Here is a 15770-nt window from a genome sequence, read left to right as displayed (position 1 = left end):
ACAAAAAAAGTATCGGCACACAATTTTATTACAAAAAACATTAAGGCAGAGAGAAAAAAATAATGGCCAGGTGTTTCTCAGACATGGCCTCCAAATCCTATCTTCTAAAAAGATATTAATTCCTGTCTCCATCTTCCAAATAGTGACACTGAACAAATATTTTTACCCTCACTTTTTATGATATAAAAAACAGGGATATTATCTGAAAAGGGTAAGAAATTTATTTATTACAGCTTTTCTCAATTTGATATTACAGAACTAGAAAATTGTGCTGCAATTCTAGCAGGAAGTAATTCTACTGAGGAGATCCCATCCCAGAGGTTAATAGTAATATTTTTTCTATTAATGGTTAGCAAAATCTCTAAAATTTTCTGGCTTTCATATTCTAGTCTAACATTTTGATGTGTTTTATTTCCCTTTTCAAGAGTTTCAGGGAAACGTATTATTTAAGAAGATGATTGTATCTCTCATCACTGAGGGTATAGGAGCAGCGACCCTGAGCTACAGATCACCACTAACATGTTGAGACCTATCTTTCTAACTTCTCCACCTCAAAAGTAGGGACGTCTACTCATACAAAACTAATTTGGTGGTCATAAAGGCCTCCTAGACTAATCAATTTATCATAATGATTTATCCCCATGCATCAATAAATTGGGAAATAATTTGCAGTAGAATACAAATGCTGCTTTTACATAGAAATTCCAGTCTGAGAAACACAGAAGAAATAAATCCATAATTCAAGAATATTAAACCCAGTATATTCCATATTCACATTATCACTGAGTACAAATACAATGAACATCCCAAATTGTGTGTGTGTACTTTTTTCAGGCTCATTCTAGGTCCTGTAATTTTTCAATATTTCCTGAAAATATACTATGATGTTTTACTTTGCTGGTTTTCAAAAATGCCTCTTTCCCTCTTTATACATGGAAAACTCTTCCTCCTTTAGAATCACTTCTATTTTTCTTCTTCTTTTTTTTTTTTAAGCTGGAGATAGGCAAATACAAAGCCATGAGCCAGGAGCTTCTTTCAGGTCTTCCGCATGGGTGTAGGGTCCCAAGGTTTGGGGCCAACTTCTACTGTTTTCCCAGGCTACAAGCAGGGAGCTGGATGGGAAGTGGAACAGCTGGAACCATATAAGATCCCAGTGGTTGCAAGGCTAGGATTTAGCCACTAGGCTACCATGCTGGGCCTATTTCTGTTTGTTCTTGCCAAAATCCCTCTGACACTTTTTCACTGTTGGCAGAGAACTAACATTTTACTCATCTCTCACTATTTAGGCATGATGAAATGTTCCATCCATAACAAGATCCTCACTATCTCATGAGGCAATATTTAAGAAACCTATATGCTTACTTTCAAATATTCCTCATTAAAAGTACCTCACACTTTAGAAAACTGACTTGTTAAATACAATCTACAAATGCACAAAAGTAACTATAAATACAAATTACATTTTACATTTATCCCAGTGATAATGTATTACCTAAAGTGTAATTTCAGTAACACTATCATCATCAAATGAAAGACAGAAATGAAGAGATACCTTAATAATGTTCTGTAGTACTTTCTCATTCACCACTGCTTTGTGACAGGCTGTTTTTTGGTATAAATCCACAACTACTTCTAAAGATCTCTCAGCAAATGGTACATAATTCAAGGCTACCCATTCGGCCTAGAAAACAATATAATCAAATAGAGCTAAAAACAAATAGGACTAAAGGAAATCACACTGTTTCAAGGAGGAAGCATCTTTGTCCTAAAGTTCAGGCCTTGGTTTTTAGATCATATTAGAGTGCATGCAAAGTTTTCCAGGAGATATGTACACCATGAAAAAGTCATTTTCAGCGAGGCAAAAATTAAAACTACTGGGAAAAGCATATATAGCATTCTATCAAAAACTGGGAAAGATGTAACTGTATTTGTTGCCAATAGGTTAGGACAATTTCAGGAAATTTAACTCACCGGTGCAAATAGTTGGATCTATTGTGATTCCATTGTGTTGCAAGACAAATAGAATAAGAAAAGTTAATACATATTGAAACTACTTCTCTGTTGATATAAAATTTTAATTTTTATGTTGAGTGAACAAAATAAGCATGTGCATGCATTTTGAAATTTACTTTTTCCTAAGCCAAAACGCAGTTAAAATTTTGCCATCTGTGGCTACAAAAATCTTTCATGTAAAATCCAACTAAATTTCACACCAGCAGTGGACAACTTCTTTAGCATAAATTTCCTCATCTTACATTATAGATGTTTCTATTTTTGTGACGATTAGCTTTAGGGATGTAGAAGTCACTCTGTAGTGGGATGGGGAAGCTAAGAAAGAGGGAAGAAGAAACCTCATTTCATGAAAAGTTTTGTTTAGAGTAACACGAAAGGCCAAACCTCCTGAAGGGTCACTTGGAAAACAAAGCTGGGGTTGGGGAGGGCAGGAGGGCAAAAAGAAGAAAAGGAACATAGAAAAGGTTTCCCAAATAATATTTCTATTCAGTTTAAACTATTAACAGATACACTTAAGTTCATCGTGAATAAAAAATTTTCTTTTTCTCAAAGTCTGTATTAAGTGGAATGATTTACAAGCTATGAAACACCACACACTAAATAATAAAAGAGTAAGTTACCTGATTATATTTTGCATTTGCAATATGCTTTGTTTCCAGTTGTCCATACTGAGGAGGTTTACAGGAAAATTCTACAAAGGCCAGCAACTGGTCAAATATGGCTGGATACATTATCTGCATGTTTTCGGGTCCTATACATATGGCCTATAATAAGCAGAACATGAACACTAAAATGTATAACACAAACTCTATGAAGTTCTTTACTGTACATGCATTTGTTTAACCAAAGAATCTTAAAGACTGTCCTATCTTACGTAAGTATTATACCATCTGTTATAAGTTCTGGAGAATTTTAAACTTGAGCATTCCTAATGTGAGAGTCTGAAATTCCAAATACTCCAAAATCAGAAACTAAGCACAAACAGGAAGGCACAAATGGAAAATTTCACATCTGATCCACTATGATGAATCTCAGTCAAAATACAAGCAACACTACATATAATATAAAGTCACCTTCAGACTATGTGCACAAGGTGCACAGGAAACATAAATGAATATCCTCAAGATATTTCATTTGCTAACACACAAGTATTCAGAAATCTGGAAAACAATCGGAGTCTGAAACACTTCTGGTCATAAGTATTTTCAACAGAGGATACTGCAACTATTTTTGCTAAGTGAAGGGCGGACAAAGTGTTAATTAGTTAAGAAGATGCTCTCTTTTCTCAATGGAACATGAGTTACGGGCAAGCACTTAAAGAGAAGTCTCCAACAATTCCAAGAGTTGACAGCCTGATCCTCTGCTCAGTCACACGGCCATCAGATCATTATGAATGCATCACTGACCAAGGTGACACTGGCTTTAACTGCTACCAGGCTGAGAAAATGATGTATGCACCGTGCCAGGTCCTCTGAGTTTAACAAACCATTAAAGAAATCAAAGCTGGAAGCAGTAAGGCAGCCCTCTATGAAAACTTGTTTCTAAAACAAATCTACACATTAATTTTTAACAGAACTATGTGTTTTTAATGACTGATGTTGCTAAATATATATAATTTTATTCAAAATCAAAAAGTAAAATCTTTTTACTATAACAAACCAGTAATTACTGTGGAAAAGAAACTGGCTTGCCCAAAGTAGATCCTTTTATTTTCCATAAATTTAAAAGAAAGAAAAAGCCCATGCAGATACCTAAGAAAATAATAACAATTTACTCGGAAATAACATAGAATAATCACTTCATATATTCTTTTTCTGATGGCTGCTAATAAAAACAAAACTAATAGTTTAGTTGACTGAAAAAGAAAATTCTGGGAACTTAAAATGTATGCTATGGGATCCACTTCTTTTCCATCTAAGAAAAAATTCTTATTGGCTTTTCTTTCATATTCAAAAGTCTGAAGAAGATAAAAGATTTATATGAATTGAACTGGAGAAAAACCGGACTATAAAATTTTAAAACCTGCAAAGCAAAAAAAAAAAAAAAAGAAAAAAAAAGAATGTATATCAGAAAAACCTCTCCGACGCCTTTGGTAACATTTTTTTAATATAAAAGTCAAGAATCAATAAGCACTCTGGACAATATTTCTTATTGGTCCCAGAAAAATATATTTTTTAAATGTATTGATTTATTTATTTGAGAAGCAGAGAACTAGACAAACCAGCAGACAGAGAACAGGAGCTTCCACCTGCTAGTTCACTCCTCAAAGGCCCACAACAACCAGAGCTGGGACCAGGAGCCAGCGACGCCCACTGTGGATGGCAGACACTCAGCTGCTTGGGCAATCATTCGCTTCCTCCTGGGGTGTACATTAACAGGAAGCTAGAACTGGGGCTCGAGCCAGAATTTGAACTCATGCATTCCAACATGAGGGGCCAGTGCTCGACATTCCGAGCAGTGTCTAAAAACTATGTCTAACGTTTGACACAGTTCGAGATTTTATTTAACTCATTTGACAAAAAAGGATTCAGTAGCCGTCATGTACCAAGGCTATTTCCAAGGAATTTAAAATGATCAAACTAACATTAACATTTACTAAATGTTTACCTTGTGTCAAATACTAAATACTTCACAAATACCACATTTAATAGGTAAAAGTTGTAGATTTATTATTTTTACTTTATACTTGTGGAAGCTAAAGGACAAGCAGATTTAGAAACTTGTCTATATTATGTAGAGGACAGGGTCTCATTACACAAAAGCAAAGAGGCAGCATTCACACACAGTGTCATGGCACCTCCTGGAACACAACTCCGCATCCTGCACGATGGAGGAGACATGGTGTTTAGTCATCTCAGTTCGCTAAGTTTAAACAGCAATGAGACACAAGCTCTCTCCTCACCTCAGAACTTACATAAAGCACATACAGAAAAAAGAGGATTAAAATTCCAGTTTTTCCATGTGTTTCTGAGTTGTTCTTACTTGGAAAACTCATCAGCACACATAACAAAGGCAACTTGGCTGAGAACTGGTGATTTGAGAACTAAGAGTAGACTGTGACTCTGAGACTCTAAAAAATGTATGGGTATTGAAGCACAACTAAAGGCTCCCCTTTAGAACAAAAACAGGTGATCAGAAATTAATTTTTCCTTTAGAAAATAGCTTTTGGACAATTAAATGTTTTGCAGGACAGCATGTTAGTTTAAGTGTAACATCCCAAAATGAAATAAATTCTGTCTATGCAAAATTGTTCTGACAACTGCAGAAGGAAATACAAAATGCTTTTGTTAACAGCAATTTTCTGGTTAGGTGATAGTAAAGGTCTATTGGAGACCTTACATTAAAATTTATGACGCATTCAGGTAATCACACAAGTAATTACACAATGGCTAGAATAAAAACTAACACAAAAAGGACACACATTGATATAAACTAACAAAGCCTGCTAAGTTTCAAGCTGAAGGCGTATTATGTTTTCAAAGCTATTAAAAGTTTAGAGTAAATTTCTAATAAATGGGATGAATGATTATAGTGTTCACAGTGAAAGCTCAGTTGTTTAAAAAAATTGAACCACATGCTTCTTCTTTTCCTTTAAAAGTTTTGGAAAAATTTGTTGTTTTTTTCTTTATTATCCTTTACACATATATAAAAAACTTGAACCAAATATCTAAATGACAGTTCTAGATTATGAACATCCCAAAAGTCTATGAGTTTTTTTTTCTTTTGGACACACTAATTTTTCCATTCCCCCTAGGACAGTCTGTAAGTAGCTCATCTTGTTTGCCCAGCCAGAAGGAAAAAGTAATTATGAACAGGCCACTTTTATTCCCACTGATAGTAAAAACAGCTATATTGATCTCAACTGTGGAAAATTCACAACTCTATGACAAATATTTGTAAATGCCAGATGCCTTGAACTTTACATTTTCCCACATTCTATTTCCTTGCACAATGCAATCAGGGTTAAACACATTAAGGATTGCAGCTCCTCTAGACTTCCCCCAGAGGCAATTCAGAGGTATCATAGTGTAGCAAAAACATTACCATACTTGCTGTGAAAATAGCCATCATTCCAGTTGGATACAATACATTCAGGTAATCATGAAACATGCTTTGCATTAGATAAATGGCTACTGACAACTCATGTATGATCTAGCTTCAGTTTATTTTTTCCGAATTTCAGCTAATTTATCAAAATGGCTGGCTGTTCAATGGCCATTTTTTGCTTGCTATTTTGGTAAGTGGTAAACTCACTTATCAATTTCCTTCAAAGTCCAAAACATTTTAATTTTGACCTGGTCTTGCTTGCCATCTGTATTTGCTTAATAATTTTTAAGTCTGTGCTCATGATCTTCATCAAAGAACTGTAAAACCTAATGCAATTTTAAGACCCTATGCTTCTCGGTAAGGGGGAGGGATGTGTGAGGCAGATGTAAAGCATAACCTATCAAGAACATAACAGGTATCTCACTGACAACAGACTCGAATCAGCATTAGACAATAGTAAAACCACAAAGACATGGAGGGTGTGAAGAGCGACCCTGACAACCTCTTAACAGGAGATCATATGCACAGAGCAAGGGGGATTCCAGAGTGGAGCAGGTGGACAAGAGGAGACTTGTATTCCAACCCTGGAGACTTCCGGATCCTCACCAAGGACTACCAGTATGGATACCAAGGACTACCAGTATGGACACCAAGGACTACATCCCAACTGCCAAGGAGACCACGGGGAATTGGAGTGCCTTTGGAGGCTAAGTACTCTGAGGTTATCCACTCCTACTTGAATCTCCCATATGGGATAGAAGAAGTACAAATCCCTCCTTGCAGAGCCCAATGTCACCGGAACAACAGCCAGGAGCCCTGAGCGGTCTACAGAAACAGAAGAACAATAAACTCCCTCCGAAACCAGGGAGCGGAGCTTTCTCTGGTGCTTGCTTAGTTCCAGTACTGGATCCCCACCCTCTCTTGCAATGACCATCAGGGTCGCCCTGGAGCCCCCCCCCACACACACACACACAAAATAAAACCAACAACAACAAAAAAATTAGAATAGACAGAGAACAACTAGGAAAGCTTAGAACTAGACAGGAAACAATCAGTGAGGACTCACACATACCTTACTAGGTAGGACACGAAAATAAACTACTCCTAACTAGGGTATGGAGGATTTCTCTGCTCACCCCTCCCAACAGTGTTCTATGCCTCAGCGGGTGTCACATGCCTTGCTAAAGGTATAAGCCAGTTTAGATCACCCTAAAATCTGCCAAGTTCAGTAAAAATTATGCTTCAACACAATAAACTGCTAAATACTAAAATGAAAATAGACATGAGATAGCTGAATGGTATCCTATAGCCAATTTAAGGTAGATAGAAGCCAGTAGTATACAAACTATAATCAAAATGTTAAGGAAGTAGTCTCAGGATGTGGTTAAGAACTCGCATTGTCTAACATATCAGTCACTCAATACAATGTTAATTAACCCCATAATGTTGGAAATGTTGTTGATGTTATGTTATGGCATTTAATAGTCGGAATGATATTCCGCCAGCTATGTCTTCAGACCAGAGTTGGTCTCCCCAAGAAACTGTTGAATTCAGCTGGGCAATAAGATACTGGACTCTATGCATGGCACATGCTTCCAATGAAAGAATCAAGACTAGATTTGAACTGTAATACTGCAATAAGGTGGAGCAATCCACCATGGGGGAAGGGCACGGGGAGGGGGTGGGGGAGCATCAGAGCCCATGAAACGTTGTTATAAAATGAAATGCAATAAAAAATAAATGTATAAAAATAATTTTTAAGTCTGACTGTTTTAATAACATTTTTTTGTAAATCAAAAATACATAAGGGTAGAAATATATCTCTTTAAAATTTCTGTAACAAGGAGTTGGTGAGGGCTGAATTAACTAATCCTCCACCTCCAAGTGCAGGATCCTATATGGGTGCCAGTTTGTATCTTGGCTGCTCTACTCCTAATTGAGCTCCCTGCTTGTAGCCTCATAAAACAGTGGAGGATGGTTCAAGCCTTTGGGACCCTGTACCCACATGGGAGAATAGGAAGAAGCGCCTGGCTCCTGGTTTTAGATTGACTCATCTCCATCCACTATAGTCATTCTGGAAGTGAACCAGTGGACAGTAGATCTTTCTTTCCTTTTCTTGGTAAATCTGTCTTTTTGATGAAAAGAAATAAATCTTTAAAAGATAAATAAATAAAATTTCTATAATAAAATACTTCCATAAATTACCCATTCGTCCTTTTTATTAAATAATTTCAAAACAAAAGTTAAGAACAAATGAGAAAAAAAAAGCAAAATGCAATCCCATTGGTTACTAATTTTATAATCATAAAAGCACTTCGTCATAAAAAAAGCACTTTGTCACTACTCCAAACATTAAATCCTCTTATGAGGAATAAATCGTATGGGCAGGTGTTTAGCCTGGCAGTGGATATGCCATCCGGGACACTTCTGTTCCAACAGTGTCTGGGTTTGAGTACCAGCTCTGTGCTTGATTCTAGTTCCCTGCTAATGAGCATCTGGGAGGCAGTGCATGATGGCACAAGTACTTGGGATCTTGGCATGAACCTGAGACACCTGGATTGAGTTCCTGGCTCCCTAATTTGTTCTCCTTCATCCCCCAATTGCTGCGTCATCTGGGGAACGAACTAATGGATAGAAACTATCTATCTCCAAAATAAGTAGGTAAGTAAATAAATAAATAAATAAATAGAACAAGAGTTGCATTAAAAAACTAAAAATACAGGTAGCTTCTTAAAAGTTAACTCAAAACAGACTGGAATTAGCTTTTCAGAAATCGCCGAAAATCACCAGATTTTAAAATTATTAGACCTTAACACACTTGTATAAATACAACAATCTTAGTCATTGAGAATTTTTCCTCCATAGCGCATATACCAAAGTTAAAAACTTCCTCATGCATTATTGCTTAGACAGTCACTAATGTAAAATTACCTTTTGGAGAACATCTAAAGCTGTAAGTACAGCTTCCTGTAAACTTGTCAAAACTGCTTCAGTGTAAGACGGAAGAATGAAAGGAGATGCATCTGAGCTTATTGGGACTGAGACAGCACTGTGCAATATCACTCCCAGTTTCTGCAAGTCATCCATGTTGAAACCAGTTTTTATGTGTTGGTAGAGAGCTGGAAATATCTGAATTAAAGCTGTAAGAAAAGGCTGGCTGGGAATAAAAGTTAGCTTATCAAAAGTAATAGGAGGCTTAGTGCTTTCAGATCCAATTCTATACCAGGTATTCCACGCAGCCCACCAGAGATTCAAATCTTCAAGCTCATCAGTAACTACTGGTGGCTCCGAACTACTGTATCTTCCAAGTCTTTCACCAATAGAATCTGTTCTTAAAAATGGTCTGCTCATGGCAGGACCTGATACGGACCCTATGAGGACAGGCACAGGCACATTAACAACAGGTGGTGTCTCTGGTTTCTCTGAATCCCGAACAGGAGACACAATCTGTAAAATTTCCTGGAAGCTTTTCAGAGCTGCCAGAGAAACTTCATTGTTTTTGCTGAGTGCAGCTGATTGTATATGGTCAAGCAGAACATCCCAGGCTTTTGAAAAATCCCCTGTATTAGAAAGAACAAAGAGTAAAATCTATTAGCATAAAAGTGATCAAAATTTCTCTTAATGCCAGACAAGTTAAAGCATATCTGCTTTATTTTTCTGCTTAAGTTTCCACAGATCTAAAAAAATTATGATTAGGTACTAAGGTAGTTAACAATGTGAAATTTAAATCATTACAATCCAGAAATTCAGAAAAAAAATTTCAGATTAAAGAAGCAAAGGTACCGAGAACAGGTTACTAATTATATAAAATAATGTTTTGGTCTTAAAAACGAAATTCTAGGGCCCGGCATGGCAGTCTAGTGGCTAAAGTCCTCGCCTTGCAAGCTCCAGGATCCTATATAGGCTCCAGTGCTGATCCCAGCTGCTCCACTTCCCGTCTAGCTCCCAGCTGTGTCTTGGGAAGGCAGACAAGGCTGGCCCAAGGTCTTGGGACTCTGCACCACATAGGAGACCTGGAGAAGGCTCCTGGTTAGTGGCTTCAGTTACAGCCACTGTGGCTACTCGGGGACTGAATCAGTGGACAGAAGATGTTTCTCTCTCTCTCTTCTGTGTAAACTCTGCCTTTCCAATACAAAAAAAAAAAAATCTAAAAAAAGAAACTTTATAAATCTATCGATCGATCAATATCTGTATCGATTGATAGATACATCCATGCATATACATGTTTATATTATTTCCTAGTACTTTAACCTAACAAGAATAGAATAAAAATCTATGACTAGGGGCTGGCATTGTAGTGTGGTGAGTAAAACTGCCAGCATCCCATAAGGACATCACATATGTTCCACTTTTGACTCACTTTCCTGATAATAGTCAGTGAAAAAACAATGGAAGATGGTCCAAAGACTTGGGCCCCTGCAACTCACGTGGGAGAGACAGATGAAGCTCCTGGCTCCTGGCTTTGTGGAAACCATCTCAGGAGTGAACCACTGGAAGCAAGATCACTTCCTCTTTCTGTCTCTCCCAGAAACTCTGAATTTCTGACTTACAAATAAATAAATCCTTAAAGGCAAAAAAAAAAAAATTGTATGACTGAAACAATATTTTTTCAGTAACATATTCAGCTTATCCATCTAACATTATTCATAATTAAATAAGACATTGTCTTTTTTATTTGAATTTGTGTGACATGGAGAGACAGACAGACAGATACAGGTTGATCAATCAGTCTTCCATTACTGATTCACTCCCTAAATGGCCTCCCAACAGCCAAGTCAGAGCCAGGATTTCATCCAGGTCTCTCACATTAATGGCAGGGTACCAGACATTTGGGTCATCACGGTGCTCCCCAGGCGCATCAGCAGGGAGGCAGAGCTGAAGCAGTAAAGCCAGGAATTGAAGCAGCACTCTTATAAGTAGCAACTTAACGTGTTTTGACACAATGCTGGACCTGTCATTTTTCACTCTTAATCACTGAAAATCAATGGAAAATTTAGAAACTGTAACAGTCTGAAACATGTTTTTAGTAAGTATAAATATTTTAAATAAACTGATAAAAACTTTAGATTTTCATATATAAAAAATATTACAGCTGCACAATTTTCTTAAATTTTCAGAATCTGAAACATGTGGGTCAGAGGACAGACAGCTCCCATTCACTGGTTCATTCTGCAGTGCCTACACAGCCAGCACTAGAGCAGGCAGAAGCTAGAAGCTCCGACCTCAGTTAAGGTTTACACATGAGTGGCAAGGGCCCAACTACTTGAGCCACCAGGAAAATACAGACTTTACAGTAAACTGTTAAAAGCATTCTAACAAATTCTATTTTTTTTAAAGATTTATTTTATTTTTATTACAAAGTCAGATGTACTGAGAGGAGGAGAGATAGAGAAGAAGTGGAGCTGCCGGGATTAAAACCAGCGGCCATATGGGATCAAGGCGAGGACCTTAGCCACTAGGCCATGCTGATGAGCCCAACAAATTCTATTTTAAGACCATAAAAAGTTCAAATACTTCTGCCTGTTACCATGTCAACTTAAAAGTCAGGAGAAAAACTACAACTATAGTAGTGATCAAATCTCCAATTTAGGATATTCAAAGTTATTTTGGAGGAATAATTTTCTGCCACTCATTTATTAACACATTTTGTTTCTTGGAAGAAGTCTCCTTTCAAAAACACTAGTTATAATTATATACAGCGCGTGGTTGTGTCAAAAATATGAACCTTATTCTGATCATTTACAAGTCTATCAAGTCACATGAATATACAGAGGTTATATATACAAATGAAATAAGTACAATATTTTATGTAATATGTACACAAGCATGTACAAAAATATTTTGGTCATGCTTCTCCATTATCTCTATTGTAACCACCAAATTCCCAAGTATTATAATGTATATCCAGTCTTTGTCACAATGACATCACTGGTTAGATAATCACAGATTAAAGATAATTCTTTGCTGTGACAGGCCTCATCCTTTGCTCCATCTCCTAAATGGCAGTAGTACCCATTCTTTTCCAGCTGTGACAACCAATACCTCTACAATTACCAAACATCCTGTAAGCACAAACCTGGTAATGCTTGAGAAGCAATGACCAACACCACCAACAGATTTCTAACAACATCTAGTCATCTTTTCTCGTTTCCGTAACATTCTACAAACACCAACCAAAGTGAGCTTTCTGAACTGTATATCTGATCATGTCACATCATGGATTAAAATTCTACTATTTTACGTGTTCTCTCTACAACACTATCTCTATTGCATCTACTTTTGCCTGATGTTTAAAACTTAGATAAAATATGACTTTCTCAAGGAAATCTATCTGGACTCACAGCCTAGCTGAAGATATATTGTAAGTTAACAAATATTTCCTTGTAACATTTAACCATTGTATAATTTTGCTATCATTGTATATACCTTAAGTAAGTGCTAGCCCACAGTAGCTAGATATTGTATATTTTCTCAGTGAAAAGAATAAAAATGCAGATGGCCTCACACATAAAGACTGTGAAATAAGTAAGTTTTTCTTGGCATTAAATACAAATTCTAAAGGAATCTTCCATATTAACAAAATTTTCTTTTATATATATGGCTGTTTAACCAGAAATAAAAAAAGTATACACACCTAAAGGTTGCAGTAAATATCTTCTAGTGTTAAAGATTCTCGCTACTCCGGCTAATGTTAATACCCATGTCTCAGCCCACTGCTTCTCCGCTGTATCCCTTGAATGATGAATGAGAATATTGCCACCTCCAGACTCAATCTTTTCTTTGTCTGCAGTGGTAGAAGACTCTCGAACTCGGTCCAAAAGGTGGAAGAGTACCTAAACATTTATTGAAATGTCATATAAAAATACAAATATCAGTAACATAGCTTAAAGAACAGCACAGAAAAATGTCGATAGTATTATCAATTACAAAAATTGGAGGAAATTGGTCATCGGAGTTAGTAATATATTTTATTCTAAGATCCTAGATTCTGAAAAATTAAAAGAAGGATCCAAGAAAAAACAGCACACATTTGGATAGAGATCATAGATATAGCTCCAGGACTAACAATGGTGCTTAAAAATAACCAGAAAACAAGTAGTTGAGGCTCGAGAATGTTTACATTTAAAAAGAGGAACAGAAAAAAAACTAGAATAAAAATTGAACAGAGAGGTAAATATAGACTGTGAAACAAAAAGCAAGAAAAGCAAAAATTTCAAGTAGAAAATAAAAGTGTTACTGTACTAAAAAATGATCAGGATGATGAAGCATAGCCAAAGAGTTAGTAGTCAGAAGAGCACCTGTAGGTTATGAAAAATTTTTGTGATTTCCCACATGTTCCTCAATAACATTAGCATCGGCATCACCCAGGAGCTTGACAGAAAAATTCTTGAGTGCTGATATTGTGACACTGCAGGTTATGAGGCCACTTGCTACACTAGCATCACATATAACCACTGATTGGAATCTCAGCTGCTCCACTTCCAACCCAGTTGCCTGCTAATGTGCCTAGAAGAGCAGCAGACCATGGCCCAAAAGTGCTTGGACCCATGCATCCACATGGGAAACCCAGGAGTTCCAGGCTCCTGGCGTTGGCTTGGTACAGTCCTGATCACTGCAACCACTTGGGGAGCGAGTTAGGAGGTGGAAGATCTCTCTCTTCTCCCTGCAATTCTGCCTTTCAAAATAAATAAGTAAATTTAAAAAAAAAAAAAAAGGAAGGAAGAAAAAAAGACAAAGAAGGAACTCAAATTATCAGGCCCTATTTCAAGTCAAAACAAACCAGAAACTCTGGAGGCAAAGAGATGACAATGATGATGGCAGCTCAGCAATGAATGCTTTAAGCAAGTCCTCTAGGACATCGTCACACTTTAATGCTTACATGACCCTAAAACAGAACTATTGGGAAACCAAATTATAAAAAGCTAGGAAAGAGGATGTGAGGGATGGTTATAAATAGAGTTTTATTAAAATAGAACAGATACAACACAAAGAAGCAAACAATTTTTGGAAAGACAGAATGCTCACCAACAAGCTGTTGATTCTACAAGATAATTTTAATAAGTGGGTAAAAAATGTATATTTAACAAGTGAACATGAACACCTAACTAGTGCTTACTTTTGTTTAAGTCTCTAGGTAGCTATCATTGGTATTCACATTCTTTTATAAGCAATTCTAAAATTCTGAAGTGACAGTATTTGAAAAATGTAGATCTCCAAACAAAAGCAGCACCCCACTGTGTGTTACGGATCGCCCACACAGGCATTTGAGAAAACAGGGAAATAAAATTAAGAGCAAAAGTAAAAATCAAAGCAGAAGTAGTAAGAGAGGAAGTTAGAAAATATGAAAATGAAGCTTTTGATAATTATTTTCTTCTATAAGATACAATGTAACATGACAAAATAAAATTTTTCTGTTCTGTCAAATACATAAATATTTGTAAATTTTTCTCGAAAAAACACAAAGGAACACATTTCACTGAAAAAGTGTGTCTCAATTAAAAGCTTAACAGCCCATGCTATTTCACAGTACCTTCCAAATAACGGTGTGCCAGGTTGAGTGCTGTAATAAAGTTCCATGTGCTCCAATGGTAGAAAACAAAGTTTGTCCTGCACTCTTCCTGACAGCAGGACGGGGATCCACACACAGTTCACCCAACTTTGCATAAAGACATAACCACAAGCAATCAAATGGTGGGGCAGGGTGGAACGGCCGATTCAAAACCTCTCCCTTCTCTTCTGCATGTTTCTGCTGTGCTGCCTCTTCCTTATTTAATTCTTTTTCAATAATTTCTCCTCTTTGGAAAAAATAATCTGAAATATTCCACTTCAAAGCAGAGTAGAAAAATACCATTTTATTCAGAGTTGATTTTAAACATATAAGTAACATTTCAAAAACAAAGAAAAATAAAGATAGTATAGTGAGCTGTAAGACACTGATATATACCCGTCATGTATAACTGTTAACTATAAAGTTTACCATAATACCATTACCAGCCTAACCAGATTAATTTCTTAATATCAATTAATAATACACATGATTCTGTACAAAAGCAATTATTGCCTCTAAATACTATCAATGATGATCCCATTCTCAGACACACTAGTGAATGTAACAATTACGCCAACGGCAGAAATATAACAAATCCAATATTGTGAACATAATGCGAATGTGTGGTACAATGGCTGCTGGAATGTGGTTGGAGCTGCTGGTCCCAAGCCTAGCCAACAAAGACTCCTAACATCCTATACCTGTGTTGGTGTTACCTCTCTAGCACTCTGCGACACCTACTTTGTGAGGTAAACTTAAATTCAACTGTACAAATCTCTAAGTTATAATATATGTTTAAAAGATGCTAACTGTCTCTAAATATTCATTATAAACAGCTCTCCTTATGTTCATGTCATGCAATATAAATGATATTCTAATTTCAAATATTTTATTATTTGTATATTCAAGCTATATAAAATCAAGCTCAAGAGGCCAGTAATTTAACAAGGTTGAATAGAACAGAATTGAAACACATGTTTCAGAGTTTTGGCTCTTCCACTATTATACGTGGCTAACGGAACACTGCTGGCAAATTATAAGACTGCATAAATGACCAGAGAGTGTATACCTAAGAAGCCGTTGAACTTGACTGGACAATAAGATGCTGGACTCTATGTTTGGTATATGCTTGCAATGGGGGAATCTCAACTGAACTTGAACT

General features: G+C 36.5%; 1 protein-coding gene across 2 annotated transcripts in view; it reads right to left on the bottom strand.

Annotated features, from left to right (window-relative positions):
- Nucleotides 1-15770, bottom strand: part of MON2 (MON2 homolog, regulator of endosome-to-Golgi trafficking) — an 86458-nt gene that overhangs the window by 16416 nt on the left and 54272 nt on the right. Inside the window, exons 24-29 of one of the 2 annotated variants that reach the window (XM_004582986.2) lie at nucleotides 14591-14884; nucleotides 12695-12893; nucleotides 8992-9620; nucleotides 2634-2777; nucleotides 1972-1989; nucleotides 1553-1681 (exon numbers count right to left, since the gene is read on the bottom strand). In XM_004582986.2, the coding sequence (XP_004583043.2) occupies nucleotides 1553-1681; nucleotides 1972-1989; nucleotides 2634-2777; nucleotides 8992-9620; nucleotides 12695-12893; nucleotides 14591-14884 (1413 nt within the window). The remainder of the gene's footprint in view (nucleotides 1-1552; nucleotides 1682-1971; nucleotides 1990-2633; nucleotides 2778-8991; nucleotides 9621-12694; nucleotides 12894-14590; nucleotides 14885-15770) is intronic. The other variant, XM_004582987.4, reaches the window with a different exon arrangement.

This window comes from Ochotona princeps, chromosome 15, assembly GCF_030435755.1.
Source record: "Ochotona princeps isolate mOchPri1 chromosome 15, mOchPri1.hap1, whole genome shotgun sequence".
NCBI classification, from domain to species: domain Eukaryota; kingdom Metazoa; phylum Chordata; class Mammalia; order Lagomorpha; family Ochotonidae; genus Ochotona; species Ochotona princeps.
Note: the sequence above shows the minus strand (reverse complement) of the source record. Positions and strands in the feature narration are given on the sequence as shown.